General features: G+C 51.7%; 6 protein-coding genes across 6 annotated transcripts; 3 read left to right on the plus strand and 3 right to left on the minus strand.

Moving 5' to 3' along the window:
- Window positions 1–41: 41 nt before the first annotated feature.
- On the minus strand, window positions 42–2,106 carry NECHADRAFT_84195 (uncharacterized protein; the record flags this gene model as incomplete). Its single annotated transcript, XM_003048547.1, has 2 exons — window positions 42–1,147; window positions 1,227–2,106. The coding sequence occupies 2 exons, from the start codon at window positions 2,104–2,106 to the stop codon at window positions 42–44; spliced, it is 1,986 nt and encodes a 661-aa protein (XP_003048593.1).
- Window positions 2,107–3,092: 986 nt separating this feature from the next.
- Window positions 3,093–4,641, plus strand: NECHADRAFT_47861 (uncharacterized protein; the record flags this gene model as incomplete). Its single annotated transcript, XM_003048365.1, has 4 exons — window positions 3,093–3,395; window positions 3,444–3,736; window positions 3,806–4,526; window positions 4,579–4,641. 4 exons carry the CDS (start codon window positions 3,093–3,095, stop codon window positions 4,639–4,641), a joined length of 1,380 nt encoding a protein of 459 aa, XP_003048411.1.
- Window positions 4,642–4,926: 285 nt separating this feature from the next.
- NECHADRAFT_84197 (uncharacterized protein) lies at window positions 4,927–5,712 on the minus strand (the record flags this gene model as incomplete). The annotated part of the gene is made up of 4 exons (XM_003048548.1): window positions 4,927–5,081; window positions 5,133–5,263; window positions 5,317–5,443; window positions 5,493–5,712. The coding sequence occupies 4 exons, from the start codon at window positions 5,710–5,712 to the stop codon at window positions 4,927–4,929; spliced, it is 633 nt and encodes a 210-aa protein (XP_003048594.1).
- A 2,901-nt stretch (window positions 5,713–8,613) lies between these two features.
- Window positions 8,614–11,977, plus strand: NECHADRAFT_71444 (uncharacterized protein; the record flags this gene model as incomplete). Its single annotated transcript, XM_003048366.1, has 1 exon — window positions 8,614–11,977. One exon carries the CDS (start codon window positions 8,614–8,616, stop codon window positions 11,920–11,922), a length of 3,309 nt encoding a protein of 1,102 aa, XP_003048412.1. The 3' UTR covers window positions 11,923–11,977.
- Window positions 11,978–12,062: 85 nt separating this feature from the next.
- Window positions 12,063–12,689, minus strand: NECHADRAFT_7488 (uncharacterized protein; the record flags this gene model as incomplete). The annotated part of the gene is made up of 1 exon (XM_003048549.1): window positions 12,063–12,689. A coding segment is annotated over one exon (627 nt), but the record flags the coding sequence as incomplete, so codon positions are not given.
- A 6,757-nt stretch (window positions 12,690–19,446) lies between these two features.
- NECHADRAFT_84200 (uncharacterized protein) lies at window positions 19,447–23,240 on the plus strand (the record flags this gene model as incomplete). Its single annotated transcript, XM_003048367.1, has 3 exons — window positions 19,447–19,801; window positions 19,928–20,497; window positions 20,548–23,240. The coding sequence occupies 3 exons, from the start codon at window positions 19,447–19,449 to the stop codon at window positions 23,238–23,240; spliced, it is 3,618 nt and encodes a 1,205-aa protein (XP_003048413.1).
- Window positions 23,241–23,254: the final 14 nt, after the last annotated feature.

Consider the following 23,254-nt stretch of genomic DNA (forward strand, 5'->3'; position numbering starts at 1 on the left):
TACTATCTCGTGTTGTCCTGTTATTGTCCAATCAATGGCCACTACCTCATAAATACTGGCATCTCATCTAGTGGGCAAGCAACTTTGACAACTTGGCTTCCAGAGTAGGTCTCACCGCCGTTCAAGTGAGTCCACTCTGATCCATCTTCCAAGGGCGGGAGGTAAACGTCGAGAGTGCGGGCGCCAGGGTCCAACACTGGGCAGACGAGGTACCTGTCCCCGTACATGTACTGGGTTGAGGTCTCCCACGACCTCTTATCCCCCGGAAACTCGTAAAACAGTGGCCTCATGATTGGGCTTCCTTTCTCATGGGCCTCCATCATCAGCCGTCGTGTATAGTCCCGCAGGCTCTCGCGAACCTGGATATACTTGCGGCAAATATCATAGACCTCAGGTCCATACGACCACACCTCGTTGGCTGCGCCGCTACAGCAGGTAGCACCGCCTGTAGTACCTTGCTGGAGTTGTCTCGGCTCCCGGTCGCCGTGGAGCCTCATGACGGGACAGAAAGCACCCCATTGGAACCATCGCACAAAGAGCTCGCGGAACTTGGGGTCGTTGGGGTCACCCCCGTGAAAGCCCCCAATGTCGGTCGTCCACCAGGGTATGCCGGCGATGGCCATGCTGAGACCGGCTGCCAGCTGGTTTCGGAAGCTGGACCATGACGAGGCTATGTCACCGCTCCACACTAGGGCGCCGTATCTCTGACTGCCGGCCCAAGCGCAGCGGACCAGGTTGACGATGTTGGTTTGCCCTTCGCTCTGTTGTCCCTCGTAAAAGCCTTTAGCATACTCTACGGGATAGACATTGCCGATAGTCGAGTTGGATCCAAGGAAGTACCGGTAGTTATCAAAGTCGTAGACCGTGTACTCAGGCTCGGCCTCGTCTAGCCAAAAGGTCTTGATGCCCTTTGAGAAGTAGTTCCTCTTGATGACCGACCAAAGCCACTCCCGTGCCTTGGGATTTGTCATGTCGATATGAATCGTCTCGCCCTCGAAATCGAGGCCGGTGCGCACACCGCGGTCAGTACGGATGAGATACCCGTGTTCAAGCATGTGGTGGTAGTTCTCTGACTTTTTGTCGACCGTTGGCCATATTGACACCATTAACTCAACGCCCATGTCCTTGAGCTCTCTAACCATGGCGTCTATTCAAGATCAGATTGTTTCCTCTCCTCGACCGTAACACTCCGAAAAGGTCCCTCACGGGCAAAGAATACAACTTACCGGGATCAGGCCAGTACGTAGGGTCAAATTTCCACTCTCCTTGCTTGGGCCAGTGAAAGAAGTCGACCACGATGAGATCGAGGGGTATATTGCGCGACTTATACTGCCGTGCAACTTCGAGCAGTTCTTCCTGGGATTGATAACGAAGTTTGCATTGCCAGAATCCCAACCCGTACTCAGGCATCATTGGAACCTTGCCCGTCACACCGGCATAACTCTCGACTATCTCGGCCGGCGAGTCCCCAAACACAATCCAGTAGTCTAAGACCTTTGTTGAGAAAGCCTCAAAGGTGGTAATGTTCTTTCCAAACACGGCACGCCCGATGGAAGGATTATTCCAAAGGATGCCGTATCCGAGCGACGAGAGAGCGAACGGGACGCTGGCCTGCGAGTTGCGATGGGCCAGCTCGATGTCCTGGCCTTTGAGGTCGAGCCAGGGCTGCTGATACTGACCCATGCCAAAGATCTTTTCGTCCGGGTCGGGGCTCTCCCATCGCATGGCGAGACGGAAGTTGTCGGTGCCGGGGATGCCCTTGAACTCGCGCGCCTCAACCTCAATGGCGCTGCTTTTGGGATCCAGCAGATCGCGCCTGTTGCGGACATACTCCTCGATAGACACTGTGCCGCTGGTGTTGCCGAGGATGAGTTTGCCTAGGCTTGAGATTTGCACCTTGGCCTTTCCGTTGGTGATGACGGCGCTGTCGTTCGAGATGTGTATCTCGGGTTCGATCGGTTGGGCTGGGAGAAGGGCCCAGTCCTCGGTTGGCATCATGCTCGACTTTGTGGACCGCACGCGGAAGGCGTTGGGGCCCCAAGGCTGAACCCAGAGCTCTTCCGCGTCATATTTGAAGACGAGGATGTTTTCTTGACGAAAGAGCATGATTCTTCTTTTCTTTTGACGGTTACTCTGAGGAACGACTCAAGGGCGCTTCTATGCAACAGCTTCTCTCAAACTGCCCGTGACAATGCCTGCTTTTAGCCACAAAACATATGCTCAAGAAGTTTCATTATTTCCTTATCTCCGCCACCGGGGGAGTTGTCGTCATTCATGTCTTGACCGTCCACCGGAGGAGGATGTGATACCCACCCCCACCGGAGTTTTGCGTCTCAACCCCGTAGCCAGAGGCCCGGATCTAACAGGGGGGTGGGCTCATCTGACTCTCCTTGAACCTTGTCATCCATTGGAGAGCTCTAGTCGGGGCCGTATTATAGCAGCAAGGGTGGCTCGGGATTAATCCAACATCGTGCGTAGTATGACTTGAGCCTTTGTCGTCTCGATCTTGGTGGAAAGGAGGATGGCTACAAGACCTGGCAAGCTCATGATGTCGCGACTATCTCTCCACTAATATTTACATGCTGGACAAAGTCTTCTATAGTATTTCAATATCCTCGTGTGTCTCCCACTATTTGCACAAGACCCTATCCAATAACCAACACCTTGAGCATCTAGCAGATGTAATCTTGAAGAATTACAGCGTAGCAAGGTTCAAAATCATTCAGAAGCGAAATTCCACCTGCTCTCGGGAATTCCTCGTCCGGCTGGTTAGTTGTCTGCCGGCTAATATCTTGTGCCACCGCTTCCCCGCTCTCCACCGGAGGCATGAAAAGAAGCCGATGCGCTAGAGAGGGGCAGACTTGATGAAACCTGGGGAAGGTGACTTTCCTGGGGTATCATGCAATGAATGTTCTTAGCATCGAGAGAGAGTCTTGTGTTAGCAGGGACATGAAGGTAGTGGGCTTTCGTAATGCCAACGTGCCTTATAAAGTTGGCATCGCACGTCTATTGTATTTTCATGTCTTTGCCTAGACAGACAACAGCCAGAGTCGATAACAGCTACCACGAAATCTTTATCGTCATCATATATCATGACTCTTTCCAACATTCTCGTCTCAGGTTTGCTAGCAACCTTCGTGTCCGGAGCTGCCTTGTCTCCTCAAAAACGCCAGGAGGCAAGATCTGGCACGGCCACTGTCAGTCTTGCCGAACCGTCTGGAACACCTTCTCATCTGGCATCCGGCATCATCTACGGGCTTCCTGACAGTGAGGATGGGTCCGCAAACACTAATATACCCGAAAACCTTATCACTGGCATGGGCCTGAACTACTGTCGAGCTGGCGGTGCCCAACTGCCTGACCCAGCCCTCGGCTGGGTGGCTGGACAGTACGAGGTAAGTAACCCGATTGGTGATGAGGAGCAAAGCTAAAATGATGCACAGGGTCGGTGGATATCGGCATTGTCCAACTATCACACCACGAGAAAGTACGGAGGCCGGTTCACCCTCCTCATGCATGACCTATGGGGCGCAGATGGTATTCAGGGCAACGAGTTCCACTGGCCAGGGGACAATGGAAACTGGACGAGCTACGATGCCTTCCTCGACCAGGTATTCTCTGATATCAAGTTGCACGATGCCAGTCCTGGTCTTGACATTGATATCTGGAACGAGCCCGACATTGGTATCTTCTGGGGCGCCTCCCAGGAGCAGTATCTAGCAACTTGGCTTCGGACGTTTCGCAAGATAAAGTACAAACTAGCAGTTTCGTTTCGGTCCCAGAATTGCTAACAAATTTTCCACAGAGATGAATTGCCCGAGGTCCTCATCAGCGGGCCCTCTGCCAGCCAGCCTGCAACGGAGAGCAGCTCATGGTGGCAGAACTACATGAGATTTATTGCGGAGAACGACGCCGTGCCTGATATCTATACCTGGCACCTTCTAATCCCTAACAGAAATCTCCGTGAATCCTCATCCCAGTTTGACAAGCTGCGACGCCGCAACAGTCTCCCGGAGCGACCGGTTGTCATTAACGAGTATGCAGCTTGGGACAACCACGAGCAGAGCCCTGCCGGTGGCGTATTTTACATCTCCCAGCTTGAGCGGCACAACACGCACGGTCTACGCGCCAACTGGGGAAGTGCGTCCAAGCTGCATGATCTGCTGGCCAACCTCCTCGGGAAACGGGATGGCGAGTATTACCCCGTCGGCGAGTGGCACGTCTACAACTACTACAAGGAGAAGATGACGGGTGACCGAGTCGCGACAAGCCCCTCGGAGGATGAGCTGTTTGAAGTATATGCGACTCACGGGGGCACGGTCGGATCGGTCAAGATCCTTGCCGCCGTGCGTCCCGTTGCCGGGAGGAGGACCTATGACCTGACCGTCACGGGCTTGGCCCATTTAGGTTTCCGCGGCACCCGCGTCAATGTTAGGACACTGAGATTCGACGGGCCGGATATTTCCACAGAGATTGGGGACCCCGTAGACCTCGGCGTTGTTCAGCACGAGGTAACTGATGATCAGGTATGTACAAGACCTAGAACAGTGGAAGCCAAGGTACTAATACTTGCTTCAGGTGACATTTTGGGTTCTCCCCGAGGAAGTCACGACGGCTTACGCCTTTGAGTTTGTTCAGTAAAACCTATGCTGGGAAGGATGAGCGAGGTGGTTCAGGCCAGATTCCGGCGATGCTGAAAGGCGAAACTGTCAACAGTAGAATTTCATCCTTCAAGGATATAGTGGACATGGGAGGTTTCCTAGGTTTTCTATTGGAAATATTCCTTATCCCAATGATCAATCTAGATCTATACACAACTTGATAAGAATGTCTGCATGAGTTCATAACCAAACCGCGAGCGCTAGCTTTCTCCCATTGCAACCACCTCTCTTAGGAAGGCCGCTCCACCTCACCAAGAAGAAGAATTTACGCCATCGTGATCCATGACAGCTGAGCTAGTGCAACCACACAAACGAGGGCTATCAGACGGGCCATCCCAAAGTAAGGTTGTAGTTCAGCACCAAGATTGGGCTCATCAGTTGTCGTAGTCGTTGTGAGGGATCCTGTTGTGGTGGTTGCATCTATAAACATGTGTGAGTATGGCTTCGTTCGTAATATCGCTGATAACCAACCTTGATCGTCCGAACTAGTTGATGTCCTTAGGAGGTTCATTGTGCTAGTCCCTCTCCCGCAGCCGAGGAATGGGGTCCACGTTGTCACATCGAGGTCCTGGTAGATCCTATGCGTAACGCATTCCACATCGCTGCAACATCATCAGTACTCAAGCAGAGTGGTCATAGTTCCAAGATGCCTTACCATAGGACCTCACCACCGTCGATTCCCAACGCTGTTCTGCCTGAGCATCGAGTATACACGTCGTCTTGTCCACATCCGCCATAGCTGCTGATCGTCGTAAAAGGTTCATTGATGCAAGACACCCAATCTAAGAAATCTTAGTAACTGCAAATGCAGGAGGAAGCATTGCGACTAACAGTAGTTTCCCCTGGTTCCATTCTTGCCCATCCCGACGTAGTATTCATCTCTTGGAACCTGAGTTGTAGCGAGAGCGTAGTATGATGTGCTGACTCGTGTCGAAGTCTCGTCCCGTTCAACCAGATTCGCGGGTGGCAGAGTCGCGGTTGGGCCTGGATTCGCGCGGGCGGTGGCAGTGAGCGCCAGCAGCTGGGCGGCGAAGAAAGAGAGGCTGCGCATCGTGGTATATCGTGTAGTGGTGAACAAGAGGGAAAGACGGATCAGTACGGAGACGCTCGACTCGCTCAGGAGGGGATTATCGAGGTTTTAAGTAGTTGAAGGGTTCAAAAGTCCAGGTTGAAAACAAAGGAAAACGAATGCCTCGATGTCTTGGCAGGAGGTGCTATCCCAATTGTGGCGGGCTATTCAAGACATGACTGGTCGATTTTAACACAGCTGAATAGACCCTGCATTAAGATGATGTAGGCCAAGCCAATAGTCTCTCGAAGTCTTTTACCTTCGACTTTCAGCCTTGTCTGTCTCAAAGGCGTGGAAACACCATAAAAGTCATGTTGGGTGACGTCGTCGAGTGGTGACTGCCTGGTGGTGGCGATGCTGTAAAGACGGGACATTATCAAGCAAAAGAGTCGATCAGTTTGCTGTGCAGATTGAGTTAACTTACTTGCTTTATGAGTATCATTGCACCAAAGAATAGGCCATTAGCCGCACTCTCAACGCCATGGCATGGCGAGGTGTCGAACTGGGCAAGTTGCTGCCTGTGTCTCACAGCGGTAGGCATCTTTGAGAACCGACCTCTCACCTCATGACTCCCAAACAATGGGATTTGATGAGTACGACAGTTCACTTCTCACACTCAAAGAAAGCAACGGTCATCGTAGTGAAGAACTCAATTTTCAACACAGTGGTGACATAAAGCACCGTTGTAGATGATCACATGGAAAATGGACGTGAGTCGGCCAAGACAAGGCAAAAGACTTGCCTGTGGGCGACTTGGAAAAATGGGAATGGAATCACTAAGTTACCGGGGATATGGGGCTGGAATGTTGTCTCTTTCTCTGTCTCTTTTACTATTATGATTTTTCTGCCGGTTTTTTCTGCCATGTTTTATCGTGGTGATGCGTCGTTTTCTGCGGCTGACATTAATGGAGCCGGTGCTCATTTCGGCAGCATTGCGCACAGTGTCCCTAGCACAAGCAGATGTTGAAAATACATAAATTGGCGAAGAAAAGAGAAAAGAAAAAGTGATTGGTTGCACTGTCTGGAAAGCATTAATTTTAAGAGGATGCCAGACCCAAACGCGAGACGCGTTGATCTGTAGAGGGGGCAACAAGGAGACCTGACACGGGGATGGCCAAGAAGTCAATCGTCACCAGTTGCATAGCCTTGGAGTCTTACTGCATCAAAAATAAATCTCCATTTCGGAGCGGATACGGGAAAGTCATCTTTTTCGCGATTACCCCCTATTTATATGTCATGTCAATTCTCACCCTGTACGCGCGTCGCGTCGCCTTCGTTCTGGAGCTGCCGTGAACGCATGGCGCTCGTAGTTCTGACTGGCGGTTCTAACCTTTGATTGGCCGTCTTACATGATACAGCCTCGAAAAAGTTTGTGGCAATCGGCAACTTTCTTGTGTGTCGTCATCCGGGTAAGCGGCTCTTGACGGGCCAAGAATCACGAGCACAACCGGTTGAGTTTGGGCATGGATGGTGAGGGAGCAGAGGGAGTGGTCAGCTACCCGAAAGTCGCGAAGACACGGTGGCGGTGAGGAAAGGGGGCATGCGAGAGGGTTGGTGCTGTTTTCCTTCACCTACCTGGGGGGTTGACTCTTGAGGGCTGTCGCGGCTTGGAGATGAAGGAGGTGAGGACAAGGATCGTGGTGATCCTTGGCAGCGCCAAGAGATGGACATCTGCGGAGACGCAAGATTGGGAAACCCGCCGCAGTGACTCTTGTCTCACCCCGCTTACGATGTGACGAGTTTGTTTTCTCATGCAGCTGTGCTTGGGTGCGTGCTCAAGCTCACAGCTGTCCAGCAGACAAGTCAACCATAGCCACCCCCTCTTCCCGAAAACCTGATTTCTCGACCGCCTCTTCCTCTCACTATGAGGCATTTCAGATCTAGAGGCTCTCCCCCCGGAGGGTGTTGTCGTTTCGAGCTAGACACGCGGAGCAGCCAATGACGGAGCCCAATTACGCCGAGCACTGCCACTGCCGAATTTGGCAGCTTCGGTTACACACGCTATGATGATGCCAAGACGGCTGCACCCACGTTTGAATACCTTATTCTGAGAAGATGTCACCTTGATCAGGGGCAGGGTCTTGAAGACAAGGACAGAGCTCAAAGATTATGTTTCTTTTCTAAACGGTCTTTTATTCCCAATGATCTTATTCTATGTGATCAAGAGCCTACTGTTGGTCGTCTTCACATGTCATGCAAAAGTCCCCCCCGCTCAGGTCGCACCAACGGATGAGCTTGACCCAAACCTCGTAAGAGGCGTCAAACCCTCTCCCCCCATAAGAAATTTTTTTTCTCAGGGTGATATTATGAGATAATTACACGTTAGCCGAGCAAGAGCACGTGGAGTATACAGTACAAGGTCCAGATTCGGCAAACCGAGCGCTCACACAAGTCAAAGAGATATCAGAAACGCGGACGCCCACATTTGGTTAGACGTGACCGAGTCGTCATTTCCCACACCCAGCGCCCGTCAGCAGGGTCTAGAAGAGGAGACGAGTGTTTTTGTTACATTATTAGGTCCCTTGTAGTGGCTAGTCCTGTGAGACTGCTCGGGACATCACCCACACGATCATCTTGCTGTTGGTGCGAGTACCGCTCGTGTATAGCATCACCGACCTCTACTCACCATTTCATAACGGGTTTCCACTCACCCATTATACAATATGTATGAGGGATTTTCGCTATGCGCTGCATCGTATTGTGTATTTGAGGCAGGGAGGCCTCCTCGTCAAAGGGAGGAATTTTTGAAAGAGTGTACCTATATCTCGCTGTCAATCCATACTGCAATCCTTCTCACTCTACCATTACCGACTGTGCATCTCCCCCTTGTTGTCTCTGTTACCCTCCTCTTTTCTCTCCCCTGCAGATACTGCGCCCGTCAAGATGCCAGATCCAGACATCCAGACCACAAAGGAGGTCGATCTCGAGGCCGCACAGAACCCGAGAATCACCTTCCAGGATGGTAATCGTCACGGTCGTGGCCGAGATGGTGCACCTGATGAGCAGGATACACCGCTCAGTCTGACACGTACCCTTTCTCGTCGTCGTTCCCGCTCGCGATCCAGCACCCGACCTGCCGCCTCGCCGTACTCGGGCGTCCAGATTGAATACCGTACCTTGTCTATCCAAGTCACCGAAGCGAAACAACAAGAGCCTGACCTTGAGGATGCCAAGGATCCCAAGGCACTCAAGAACAAAGAGGATGAAGATTACTTTGCGAATCTTCAGTACCACGAGTTGCAGGTTGAGCAGCTGTGTCAGCAACTCAATGTTAGCCCTGGTGTTGGACTCTCTGAGCATGCTGCTGGAGTCCGTCTGGAGCGAGATGGAAACAATTCCTTGCCTCATCCAAAGACCAACTACATCAAGAGAACCTTGAAGTACATCTTTGGAGGCTTCTGTTCGGTTCTTTGGATCGGTGCCATCATCTTCTTTCTCTGCTGGCAACCCCTGAGCAACCCTCCTTCCGTCCAGAACCTATCCCTTGCCGTTCTCATCATCATCGTCATCTTCCTCCAGGCTGGCTTCTCCGCCTTTCAGGATTGGTCTACTGCCAAGACCATGAATGCCATCTTGGACCTGTTGCCTTCTTTTGCACTGGTCAAGAGAGATGGTGATCTCAAGAGCTTGCCTACTGTTGGTCTTGTGGCTGGTGATGTTGTTCACCTTCAGGTTGGCGACAAGGTCCCGGCTGATCTTCGTCTCATCAGCCACTCTGGTGACATTCGCTTTGATCGATCTGTCCTTACTGGAGAGTCTGATGAGATTGAAGGTGCTGTTGATCAAACCGACCGAAACTTCCTCGAGAGTCGCAACATTGCCTTCATGGGTACGACAGTCATGAACGGCAACGGTGTCGGTGTTGTCGTCCTCACTGGTCCGCGATCAGTCATGGGTCGCATCGCGAGTTCAACCGCTGGCGTCAAGGATTCTGCTGCCCTGATCCAACGAGAGATTACTCGCTTTGTCAAGATCATCGTCTGTATGACCATCTTCCTGGCTCTCCTCATCCTTTTCACCTGGGCTGGCTGGCTCCGTGTCGACCATCCCGACTTCCTCAGCGTCCCAGCCATGTTGGTCAACGTCATGGCATGTGTCGTCGCCTTTATCCCCGAGGGTATGCCTGTCGCTGTCGCTTTGACACTGATGATGGTCGCTCGTCGTATGAAGGCTGTTAATGTCTTGCCAAAGGGTCTGTCGACTGTTGAGACTCTTGGTTGTGTCAATGTCATTTGCTCAGACAAGACTGGTACTTTGACACAAAACCAAATGTATGTCAACTCTGTGGCCTTTGTTGACCAGAAGCTTGACTCTGCCGACGACTTTCACCTCTTGCACGAATCCACTGAGCCAAGCCAAGCTGCTGTGGCCTTGCATCGCGCTGCCCTTCTCTGCAACGACGCATCCTTCGACCCAACTACGATCCATCTCCCGGTCCACGAGCGAAAAATACAAGGCAATGCCACTGATACTGCCGTCTTTCGGTTTGCTGCATCCGGTTCCGCTGGTGACAGCTTGAAGAAGACAGCTCAACGAGTCTTTGAGGTTCCCTTCAACTCGAAGAATAAGTGGATGCTTGCCCTCTTCCAATCTGATGACAAGCGTGGAAAATACCGCGCTATCATCAAGGGTGCTCCTGATATTCTTCTTACTGGCTGCACCAAGTACTGGTCTTCGGAAACCAACTCTGTTGAGACTCTCAACCGCGAGGCTCGTCAAAAGTTCCAGGAGATCCAAGATGAAGCTTCGCGTCGGGCTGAGCGAGTCATTGTCTTGTGTGAGAAGCTCATTACTCCTCGCGCTGTTTCCGGAACAAACGCCTTCAGCGATGAGATTACCCACTCTGCGATCCACGACCTCACTGTTGTTGGCATGCTTGGCATCATCGACCCTCACCGTCCTGAAATCCCCGCAACCGTGGAGCAATGCCGTCGCGCTGGAACTCGTTTCTTCATGGTTACTGGCGACTACGCCTTGACTGCTGCGGCAATTGCTCGCAACACTGGCATCTTCACTGGCACCAGCGATCCTGATACTATTGACTCGCTCCACTCTACTGGAGAACCTATCTCGGAGAAGAGCAAGTCTAAGAAAAAGGAACGTGTGCCTACTCTTAACCGAAGCTTGCTTCTCGAGGGTTCCAATCTCAGCCGGTTGAATGAAGAGGATTGGGATGTTGTCTGCGCTTACGAGGAAGTCGTCTTTGCACGAACTACTCCTGAGCAGAAGCTTCGTATCGTCACCGAGCTTCGTGCACGCGATAACGTTGTCGCTGTTACTGGTGATGGTGTCAACGATGCTCCTGCACTTCGGGCCGCTGATGTCGGTGTTGCTATCGTTAGTGGCAGCGACGTCGCTATTGAGGCAGCCGACCTCGTTCTTCTCGATCGCTTCGACTCCATCATCGACGCTATGCGTCTCGGTCGTCTTGTCTTCCAGAACCTCCAAAAAGTCATCTCTTACCTGCTGCCTGCTGGAAGTTGGTCCGAGATTTGGCCCGTCATCCTCAACGTCTTCTTCGGTGTTCCCCTCCCTCTGAGCGCATTCCTTATGATCATCATTTGCGTCTTTACCGATCTTTTCCTGAGTCTCTCCCTTATCATGGAAAAGGAAGAGTTTGACCTCTTGTCCCTGCCGCCTCGCAACCATAAGCACGATCACCTTATCAATGCCAAGATCTACACCCAAGCTTACCTCTTCACTGGTTTCATGGAGACCATCACTGCACACTCCATGTTCTTCCTCTACATGTACCGTCACGCCAAGATGCCTGTTTCGGAGCTCTTCTTCCTCTTTGAGGGTTACTCTGCTGGATACCGCGGCTACACCCAGGAAGAGCTCATCAACTTCAACAACACAGGCCAGTGCGTCTACTTCGTGACCCTTGTCTTCCTCCAATGGGGTAACATTCTCGCCGTGCGAAACCGTCGTCTCAGCATCTTCCAGGCGGATCCCATCACCAAGCCCCACCGAAATCCCTGGCTGATCCTCAGCATGCTCATCAGTTTGGTCATTGCCATCTTTGTCACTGAAGTGCCAGGCATTCAAAATCTGTTTGACACTGCTTCGGTGCCGATTGAGTTTTGGCTGATTCCTATTCCCCTTGGTCTTGGTATTCTGTTTGTGGATGAGATTAGGAAGCTCATTGTGAGAAAGTTCCCTGGGTCGATTGTCGCCAAGATTGCGTGGTAATGGGTTGGTAGTTGATAGGTGTATATAGTACAGTAACTGAAAATCTTCAGATTTCCAAGAACCCTCCCCCGTTTCGCATAAACCTGACCACATCCGTACTGTAAAAGCTATCCAACAACTTACGAACCTTTCTCCCCTGCCTTCCACCCTTCAAGAAGCAACGTAGATACATTTGTCAATGGGTGAGCATACCCCAAGACCTCGCGTCTTGATTCCACGCAGGTCTGCATTAACTCGATGCCCTTCTCAGGACGGCCATTCATATGGACAATGACAGCAAGCTGGTGAAGGGCCTGTAGCGTATCTGGATGTTGGCCGCCGTCGAATTCCTGATGCAAGGACCATGCACTATCCAAGTGGGCCTCGGCTTCTTCGTAACGGCCCTGAACGTAGTAGGTCCAGGCGAGGCAGTCGATAACATAAGGCCGGGTCTCCATTTCCAGCCAGGATCCTTGGATCTGAAGATTCAACACCTCACTGTAGATGGCCTCGGCTTCATGGTACAGACCCTGTTGGTGGAAGATCATCCCGACCGCCACCTTGCTCTTCATGGTGTATGAGTTCTTTTCCCCCCAAATCTTTTGTCGCATCTCCAGGGCTCTGATGGCTAGCTCCATGGCCTTGTCGGAACGGCCCTGTTGAAAGAATGTTGCCGCAAGTGACATGGTGCTGCTGGTGGTTTCGGGGTGCGATTCACCAAGTACCCTCTCTTGGAGCGCCAGCACTCGTTTATCCACGGACTCTTTCTCGAGCCACCGCTCTTCGTCATCAAGAAGCCTCGACACTTCACGAAGGAGAGCAGTAGCTTCACCTTCTCTTGCGCCTGTTTCTGCCCGCTTACACACACTCACGGCGTGGCTCACGGAGAAATTGCTTATTACCAGGCTCAGGGCCTTTGCGAGGAAGACGGACCAGGAAGCCGGTCCTGTATCATCCTGACAGTCTCGCACAGCATCCTGCACAAGCTGATGCATTTCGAAACTTTGACGTCCGCTTTCTGCAGGTGAAATGAGATGTAATGTTGTCAATTCCTCTGTGGCCCTTGAAAGCCTCTGGGAGTCTTCCATATTCGTAGCGTCCTCCGTATCTCTGACGAGGTCGGACAACAAGGCGAACGTAATGTTGCGGTTGTGTAGGTAGGCAAGGACATGAAGCATCTCATATGCAGCCCTGTTCCGCTGGCGCATCCAATCAAGCGAGATGGCTGAGGTAAAAAGAACGACGCCATAGCTCCATTTAGAGACGACAAATCTCGAATGCTGTTTGTTCTCAACAAATAGAGTCATATAGTCGTGGATAGATGTATCGGTGTGGCGCATGTATGATCCGGCTTGCATAAGAGCGAGTGGAAGATACTGCAACTCGTCCAATAAATGATCCCTTTCGTATCTCATGTCCGCGGTATCTTGGTGCTCGGCCATCTGGCCTCTTGTTGACTTGAAGAGCTGCCAGGCTTCGACATATTTCATACCACCGACATTGAAACAGAAGCGGGGCTTGGAGACCGACCGCCCAAGGCTCTCATCGCGGGTCGTCCAGAGCACAGTTCCCCTCGGTCCCTTCGGGACGAAATCAAGCAGGCTGTTAAAGTACTCGGAATCCTCTTTCCTGCTGAACAGCGACAGATCATCTGCACCGTCGAGAATGAGTACCCATGGTTGGTGGGCCTCGATACTGGTGCAGACCGCGGCGAGCAGGTCATCACCTTTGGGGTGTTGTTCTATCTTGACCTCTTTTGCGATTAGGTGGTAATCTTCCGTAAACGTTGCCGCGCTGTCAGCACGCACCCAAAAGACAGAGCAGTTGGGGTCGTCGCAACGAGTGTATGCGTATTCCAAGGCAAGTTGAGTTTTGCTGTAGTCAAGTTAGTTGGCGTTCAAGACAACAAATATGGAGACTAACCCGCTCCCACCCACTCCCCATAGTGCTCCGCTCCGGGATCCCTGTGAAGAGGTAGGAATCATGTCAAAGATCTTGTCGGAGAGTCCTGGCCGAGCGATGAATTCACTGTTGCGCTCGTATGGGAGAATGCGCTTAACAGTCGGAGCATCAGCATTACCCCCGTCGCTGGTTTCTATGTCCCAATTCTCGGGATCTCGGGATTTCTCAGACCTGAGGCCGTCAAGTGGCTGGGAAATTCCAACGTGGTCAAGTGCTTTCGACTCGTGAAAGCTAAATGGCAGCAGCGAGTTGACCAGTGAAAGCCTCGCCAAGTGTTGCAGGGACCTGAGCCCCTCGGTGAGGTCTTGCTCCATGATGTCAATGGAGGTTGGCTCTAGTAAATCAAAAGATTCGTCTTCCCCTCTTTGTATAGTACTTCTGAGGCGTGCTAGACAAGACGAGATCTCGGATTCGATGGAGGGGTTGGACTCGTTCAAACGTGCGGATAGGCTCTCAAGGTAGATGCTCATCTCTGTCATCAAGTCCACAAGACTGCTCCTAGGCCGACTAAGGCCGTTTAAGGAACTATCCCTGATGGTGGCTATGAGAGCTTGGCAAGCTTTTAGCTCGTCGTTATCTTCTTGATGTTTCTCGGCCGTCGACTGCTCGCTGTCGCCCGAATGATTAGACTTGCCGATCTTTGATCCCATGGAGACTTGTGTTTCGTCATCACATCCTGTCGCCTCCCATGGTAGAGCTTGGAGCGCGAAAGAGTGGAGATGCTGAGTCAAATGTTTGTCAGTTTCAGGATTTCGAAGAGACACGTCTTCGTAGCATAATGGACACGCGATAGGGGGGACCCCTGTGCGCTGACTGAGTTCAGCCAGGTCTGGCAAATCGTCCTCTTCCACCTCATCTTCGTGTGCTGTTTGAGTATGCCTGAGCCATTTCTCTTCACTGTCGAACTCAAATTCTTCAGGGCATTCTGAATCTAGCCAGCATGGATCGCAAATCCATTGAGCTCTGGAATGGCTTTCCCGGATGTGCTTCTTCCATTCGAGCGTTGTGACATACATGGCGTCAGGGCTATCACAGTCCTCATACACGCACACATAGGGGCTCAAATCCTCGACTACATGACCACTAAAGGAGTTAGATAGTTCTGACGAGGGTGTGATGCACCTACCGCCAACGCTTGTTCTTTTTCGAATCAGAGTATGAAGGATCCAGTAGTTGGGCGCAGTATGGACACCAGAAGCTTTCACCCTCAGTTCCTGGACACTTTGGGTAGTCCTGCTTGAGGACTCCTTGAGACAACTTGGTGCTGACAGATCTGGCTTTCTGCTGTTGAGGGCGCTGAGGCATGACAAAACTGCCGATCTTGGTCGCCGACTGTGAAGATCGCTGAGAGCCCTCGGTCCTTAAAGGCTGAATGGGGATGGTATCGCCTCGCTTTGATGAAGGCTGTAAGACGCGGCTCTGGCTCGGAGCTAGAGCTTGTGGTTCTTTGGGCGGCATTGTAGTTATTGTCGCGGCTTGGACCCGGGGCAACTGTTGGCCTTTCTGGACTCGCATCTTTCGATAGTATCGCGCAAGGTATAAATCAAATCGATTGCGTCTAACCAAGTTCGCCTGCATGAGCCGACTTTGCACTGGAGTCAGTCGTCGAATATCCGTGAAGTAGGCCTTGAGAGTGATCCACAGGATCTTCCAGGTTGGGTCGCCTGTCAGGGAGTGCTGATGCAAGATTCCGTGCAAGGTGTGAACCTTTGTAGGGCTCATCAAAATGAAGTGCCGCATATAATCCCCGAATTCCTTCAGTTCTGGTTCCCTGGCGGCCAAGAGTTTATCCACCCGCTGGTGTCTAAATTTGGTCCCTGACTTGCGGATGGCCATAGAAATCTGCGACAGGAATCGAATTGTCGTTTCGATATAGTATCTCTGCTCATATATCATTGAGCCGTCCTCGGAGGCTTGTGACTCTGAGCCATGTGCTGCTGATCCCTGCAGATCTTTGTCTTGTGCTGGAGTGGCAGTCGAGGTAGAGGGGGAGCAGGATTCGGATGCTAGTGGCGTCAGTTGAGAGAAGAATGAGAGAAGCGGGAAAATGGGCATACCTGCATCAATATACTTCGCTATGGATGTGGCCAGACTATCAAGAAGATTGACCAGTACGTTGCGCACGTCATCTCGCGTTTGGACGCGATAATCCAATGAAGAATGACCTCCCTTTGCTGCCCCAATACCCAGAGACCACCAGTTGAACTCTGCTGACATTTTGTCGATCCAGTCATCTCCAGAAAGATGGGGGTTTCTCTGACATGACTCGAAAAGGGCCTGGCACTCCAGGGTCCGACGCTGGATGCCCGCAGTATCCGTCGCTCGACTGTCTGAGCCAGATACGTAAGCGTCGATCTGCGCCTCGGCCTTTTCCTTGTGGGCTTGAGAATCTACAGAGTGATCATGTTGGGACTCTGTAGCGACGGAGTGGCCTATAGCAGCCGGACGCTGAGCGGCTAACATGACAAAAAAGACGTAAACTCGGACGTGAAAGAAGCCATTGAGAATGGATGTTTGGAACGAGGCTATCGTGCTGTTGGTGAGCGGGGTTGTAGGTGCATGCGCCTGCATCGGAGTAAACCTCATCCCGAAAATCGCCGGGCTGCCAATGACAGGATCCTATGCGCCTTCCCTGCCCGGGCGTGGGTGCATGACCTAACAGAGGAGGAGCGAAAATAACATCGAGATGTCGTGAACGACCGCAGGCAGAGAATGGAAATGATAACATTTGGTGCAAAGTCTATTTACATGACAAGTCCTGGGCTAATCAGGCCTGAATGAATGGATGCGGCTCTGTCTTTGGAGGGCCTACTCGATATTGGCTGCCAGTAAGCACTCGAGACACTGACGATCTGGCCGGTGCAGACATTGGCGGAGAAGTCAATTTGGACATTGACACTTTGCCTGATGTGGAAATCCGTGGCAGGCTCAACGGTTTCACGTTATTCGGCTTCCTCTTGGAAAGATAAACCTCCAGCCGATTGACCAACCCGTACAATGCTTCTCGGATACCATCTTCATCCCTAACATGCGGTGGCACAAAAAGATTATTTGGCAGAATGCAGTTCTTGATGAGATTTTCCAGAGGATCTGAAATGTCTGCAAAGAAATGCGGCTTTGCGATGAGATCCCTGCAGATCTTGAAGTTGGTGTTTGGGTTTGCTCTTCCTTTGGGACAATACTGAGACCATTCGGCCTCACCGTAAAGGCTTTCTATCGGCCGCTCAAGTTGGATCTCGATCAGCATGACGCCAAGAGCAAGGATCTTGGGTACTAGGTGAAGCGGTCTCCCAAAGAGTAGCGGGCGACCTGGTTTCTTAGCGCCTGGAGCAATCTGATATCCTGGGTTGTTGGTCTCAGTATCGCGTGGGCTGGAAACGATGGAGACGGAAAGAAGAGGCTCGTTGACAAAGATGCCCGTGAGCTCTTCACCTTCCTCTGTTCTTCGTTTTTCGAAAAGGAAATGAACGCTCTCCTTGTTCCATGGCTCACGCATCCACGGGGAGCTGTAGTACTGCCAAACAGCCTTGACCAAGAGCCACGAGAGGACCTCTTTCATCTTTTCAGTCAGATCGCTGCCCGACTCACAAATCTCCCCCAGAAGCCGTCCGAGGGATATACTAGGTCTGTCGAGTTCCCATAATCTTGGGGGGTCATCGTGAGTCTCAAAGTAGAGGCTCTGACCTAAGACTGAAAAGTATAACAGCACCAGACCTTGCTCCTCTTGTGTTGAGATGTATGTACAGAAAGAAGGATCTGAATCAAGTCCAACTTGTTCAAATTCACATGCGGAGTGGTCTTCAAAAGTTCTATCGCTAGGTCAGAACATGCCCATCTAGTGAGTGGTAAGGCCTTTTAGAACTCACACTGTTCGCTGCACAGATATCTGCGTGTCTTGCCACCAGGGTGGGCAATCAGAAGCACACCCATCATGATGGGGGTGCGCCTTAAATATGACCCCAAATGTTACCTTGGCATCGTCTTGAACGCTATTATGCAGTCTTATATGAGCAACAACTTTTTCAGACTTTGCACAGCAACAGTGCGTGAAGAGAGCCCGGTGAAGAGACGCTATCTCTCTGCCATACTCTGGTGGATCATCGCTTGCTGCGCGGAGGTCGGCATCAGAGGGCGAGGCGGCGAATTTTTCTTCGGAAATTTGAGGCAGAAACGATTCGAGACAAGCTAAAACAGTCCGCCGCTGCCGTTGACATGCCTTGGAGCTGGCCAAGTTGCGAATCGTCGGTATCACAGCATCAGCGTCAACCATGAGCAGGTCGAGGCCTGAGTAAGCACCCTCGGGTAAGATTGCGGCCTTTCCTGCATCTTGCCGCTACATGCTTTCCAAAGTCAGTCGTGTCCCAGATTTGAAACAGGCTGGCGGTCTTTGATCACCTGGCAGAGGCCATCCAATTGATCGAGGAGTGCGGTCGCCTCCCGCTCCGAGTCTCGATCGTCCGGCAATGTCCGCAGCCACTTGACGATATCTGTCAGCACAACCTGGAGGGTGGCGCAGAATTGGACGCAAGACGTGTCAATGCACAAATCTTCAGCAACAGCCTGAAGGAGGCCTGAAGCCTGTATGGCAGATTGGAGAGAGGACATGTTTGCCATGGTGGGCGGCCTTGCAGGTCCGCGGGGCATTCTTGTCCTGAGGGTCAAGGCAGATGACATGATTGCGTCGGAGAAAGAAACGCCTTGTGCCGAGCCTGATTCATTTATGGACCAATAGGGAGGCGACAAGCGTTCTCGGCTGGATGGGCCGAGTGAAGTTGAGCAGGGATGCGGGGTATCATTTGCATGCTAGAAATGTCGCCAGTTATCAGAAGGTACGGGGCTCTTTCAAAGATGGTAATTTTCTCCTGTATAAGAGCTAGCACAGGAGTTGGATTAGATTAAGTATTTGGTTTGGAGCTTGAGTTTCCAGCGCTAGATGACAGGCAAGTCTCGGAACAAGTACGGAACTCTAGACATAGGGCACCAGTTCCCGAAAAGAGTAGATCCAGCGCTGCTCTGCCTTTAGTTGGGTTGTTAAGATAGTACGGACTACATGGTCTTCATGTTGGATTCCGGGAGACTGAGCCTGGCGAGGGAACGCGCAACCTGTCCGCGATTCTCATGTTGGGTGGTTGCAAGGAGTAAGTTGAAATCAATTTCAACCCTGACCATTGATATTCATGCCCAGGCAGGAACGCCATCCACCGTTTCAACTGTTCAACCTTAAACTCAAAGTTGCATGGTATCAGCCCTGCATCGCCCACACACAGCCTCAGACCCCCCCCTCCCTTCGCTTCCTCCCCAGCCAAGAAAATGCCGTCTGCCTCATTTTTACCCCCCCGCAATCAAAACCAATGAAGTCTCTACAATATTCAGCCGTTGGGCTGGTCACAGTCAAGGCCAGACCCCGCACAGCCGAGCTGACATTTCAACTCGACCACCCCATCCCGTCTTCCTTCTCTCAACTCTCCCTTCGCTAGCTCCTTTCTCCTTGGGGACATCCAACTCCACAAGAAGTGGTGCACCAGGCATCGGATATGAGGCTAGCATGACGAACAACAGAACGAGCTTTGTCCTATCAGATCAATGGTGGATTTATCCTCGGCCGTCGGCTTCGCGGCAAAGCTGAAGCCAGAGCTCAGGCTCGCCCAGGCCATTTCGGAATTCAATGCTTCTCTCAGCAACAAGAACCAGCGCGCCAGATTCAAGAACTTGCAGTCACAGAGCCCTCCAAGTTCAGACGACATCATCAGGCTCACTGAGGAGATCAACCGGGATGGTGCCAGGGCCCACCGGTCATGGAGGCCGTACGGCACTCGACTTGTGGCCATCCTGGAGCGCATGCGTCAATTTGCCCCCATTGGAGATGTCATGGTGGGAGGGTCCCAAAACCTGATTGCGTGTGGTGTCTGGGCTGTAGTTCGCTTGTCTCTGGAGGTTGGTATGACTGAATCACCAAGATGTTCCATCTGCTAATGAAGTCAGGCATCTCTTTCCTTTCTGTCATACTTTGAAAACGTCACAAGCATGATGCTAAGACTGGGGCGTTCCCTGTCCCTTCACAAAGATTTCGCCATGCTGTTTCCCACGTGCTCGACCCTTCAATCTTACATGTGCGAGTACACTATCGTCATGGTCCAGATTTGTGCCAAAATTGTGCACAATTGTACCAAGTCCGCCTTATCCCAACTTGCAGCTTCGCTCACGTCCACATTTGACGTGACTTTTAAGCCCCTGGAGTCAGACCTCGCAACGTGGGCACAGTTGATGGAGAAACGCGTCACATTCCTCCTTGCCAAATCTGACCTTCAAAGCCAGGAGTCAGTCCTGGATCGATTTAACCGTCTACAGGTCACTATGTCCCGAGAGTCTGCAAGCCGCGAAAAGAAGGAACGCAAGCATGTGTTGCTTACCTCCCTGTGTCCGGACCAGGGCGATTTCAACCTTATCTGGCGACGGGAGAGGAGGAGAGGGACGTCAAGCTGGATGTATGAACAAGATATCTACAAGAGCTGGTTATCTTGTCTCACCAGTTCTACTCTTTGGCTCAAAGGAAATCTAGGATCAGGGAAGACGGTTGCAATGGCTTCCGCCGCGGCGCACCTCATTTCGGCTGCGGCGACCATGGAGCCTCAAGGTTGGCCCAGGCTCTTCCCATCATCTCCCAAGTGCTGACATGAATTTCAGGTGCCGTTACCGTGTCATATTTCTTTTGCCAGAGCAGCAACTCCAAGACCCTGTCCGCCACTGCTTTGCTGGGTAGCATTACACGACAGGCATTGCAAAATCCAGCCCTAGAGCGTTCTCTCATGTCATTCCTCGAAAAAACAGAAACCAAACAGCAAGCTTGCACAAAGCTTGAAGATTATATTGCGATTCTTCTCAAGGCTACACCCTCCAATTGGCGGGGCATCTTTGTCCTTGATGGGCTCGATGAGATTCCTAAAGCCGAGATCGATGACGTTTTTGGTCAATTTGAACGTCTTGCAGACCACCGATGGATTCATCTTCTGTGCTCATCGCGGCCCACATCACCATGCTACTCCATTGCCAAGTCATACATGCTTCTGAAGTGGACCCTGTCCATGGAGACTGCCGACAGATCTGACGAGATTCGCGCCTACATCGCTGCGGAAATATCTAGATGGAATAGAATCAGAACCTTGCCAACAGCACTGGAAAAACTGGTGGGGGAACAGCTCCTTGCAGGATGCCAGGGCATGTTTCTCTGGCTCTCGCTTCAGATCGAGGACATCTGCCCCAGATACACGCAAGAGCTTCGGTCGGACGCGGAAATCTTAGATATACTGGGAAACCTCCCCAAGGACCTACCAGAAGCGTTTGACAAGGCGTTGTCGCGGATGCGTGACGACAGATATGGCAGCAAGCTCTTCAAGTTGGTTGCGTCCGCAGAGCCACCTCTAAACATGGATGAACTACGCGTGGCCTGCAATGTTGAACCAGGAAACATCAAATGGGTCAATTCAACACTTTCCAGGTCAGGGAAAGCACTTATTTCGGCTTACGGGGGAAGCCTGCTGGATATCGATGAGGAGGATCTCCGCGTTCGATTTATTCACTACAGTGTGCCCCTGCACCTTACTGCCCCTTCTTCAGATCCCAAGACTGGTATCTTCCACTTCGACCTCTCGGAGGCAGAAATGATGCTGGGTGCCGTGTGTGTAACATATCTGAACTACAGTGTTTTTGAGAACCGGATCTCAACAGCGCAGAAAGTCTCTTTTGGACAGGTGCCTCAAACAACAGCTAGTTCGGTCATGCAGTCGGAAGTTTCGCGCAAAGCGTTCACCCTACTGGCGAAATGCAAGCGTCAGCGTGATACCAAGGTTGACCTGGAAAGACTGTCCTACGAATTGCAGAACGCAAGGTGGAGGGTGCATGATGACGTCCACCTCTTCCTTGACTACGCCAAGAACCAATGGCTTTTGTCAAGTCGGAATATTTGGAAAGATGATCAACATGGGCTACTCCAGCTCTGGGGGAACTTGATGACGAACCCAACTGTTTCGGCATCGCTGCCGTGGACATCTGGTTTCGAAGCGATGACTTGGGCCCTCCACAACGGCCATGCGACTCTCTTCCAGAACTACCTTCACTCAGACGACAAAGACAACCTGCGTGACGCCATTTCGGCAGCAGTGGGCGCCGCTTCTACCAACCCACCCAAGATTCAAATCAGGGGGGAAGGCTTAGGATGGTTAGCACCTCTCTACATTGTGCATCCATCCTTCATGGCACACATTCTTCAAGCGTTCATCGAGCTGGGTTGCGAACCATTCACTACAAGCCGCGCAAAGCCCCCCAGTCCGAACTTATCAGGAATTTCGCTCTGGAGAATAGCTGAATCTCACATTGTGGCTGCACTCAAATCACGTTCCGAGACTCCAGAAATGGACCTGTATATTCTTTTTCTCACCAACTACTTGGAAGACTCCAACATGTTTGCGGATGGTCCAGCAACGATCCTACACTATGCCATCAACACTTCAAATTGGGAATTATTCCATGCTTTGGTGCTCCGGGTGACGTTCTCAAGTAATCAGAGATACGGCTCCAGCTTCGAGACGGTTTCTCATTACATCTGCAAAAAGCCGCTTCATTTCGAATTTGCAGTAGCAGCCATGCTAGCCCTTATCCAGCGCGGCGCCGATATAAACTTGAGGAATGGGGCTGACGAAACCCCCTTGATATTAGCTCTCAAAGCGAGACGTTGGGAGCTAGTAAATGTGCTATTTCAACACGGGGCAGACCCAAACATCGGGGACAGCAGTGGGGCTCGGCCGTTACACTATGCTGAAGACGCAGATACCATAAAATATATGTTGCAACGAGGGGCTTATCCCAGTGTAGCAACAAACAGAGGCCACGTTACACCTCTAATGGTGGCGGCACATCGAGGCCGAGTAGAAGCTGTGGATGCTCTTCTCAACGCGGGTGCTGATCCTCATCTTTGTCTCGATGCACACTTAACGGCAGAGGAAGTCAAGCTCCTCGACTGGCAACCTAAGGTGGATGGTGCATACGGATCTGGGGGGACGGCCTTTCATCTATGCTCTTGGAGACTGGAGGAGGAGCTAGGAAACCTATGGGGGCAGGATCGTCGGCCCATGGCCTTCGGTTCTCATTCTGGACTTGGATTCTGTTGCGACCTGATTTCAGTCGTGACTAAGCTTCTTCAACATGGAGTCGGGCTCCAACCTCAGTACTCCGCGGTCCTCGCCAGGCTCAGCGATTATCTATCAAGGGGGGTTGGGCTGCCAAGGTGCCTGGGAGATACGACAGCGATTTCTGTGCGCTTGGAAAATGCGAAGAAATTTATAGATGCAGCAAGGCATGGCAGGGTTTACGAAAGGTATTAAAGCGTATCTCAAAT

The sequence above is a fragment of the Fusarium vanettenii genome, assembly GCF_000151355.1.
Source record: "Fusarium vanettenii 77-13-4 chromosome 8 genomic scaffold NECHAsca_11_chr8_3_0, whole genome shotgun sequence".
In the NCBI taxonomy this organism is placed as follows: domain Eukaryota; kingdom Fungi; phylum Ascomycota; class Sordariomycetes; order Hypocreales; family Nectriaceae; genus Fusarium; species Fusarium vanettenii.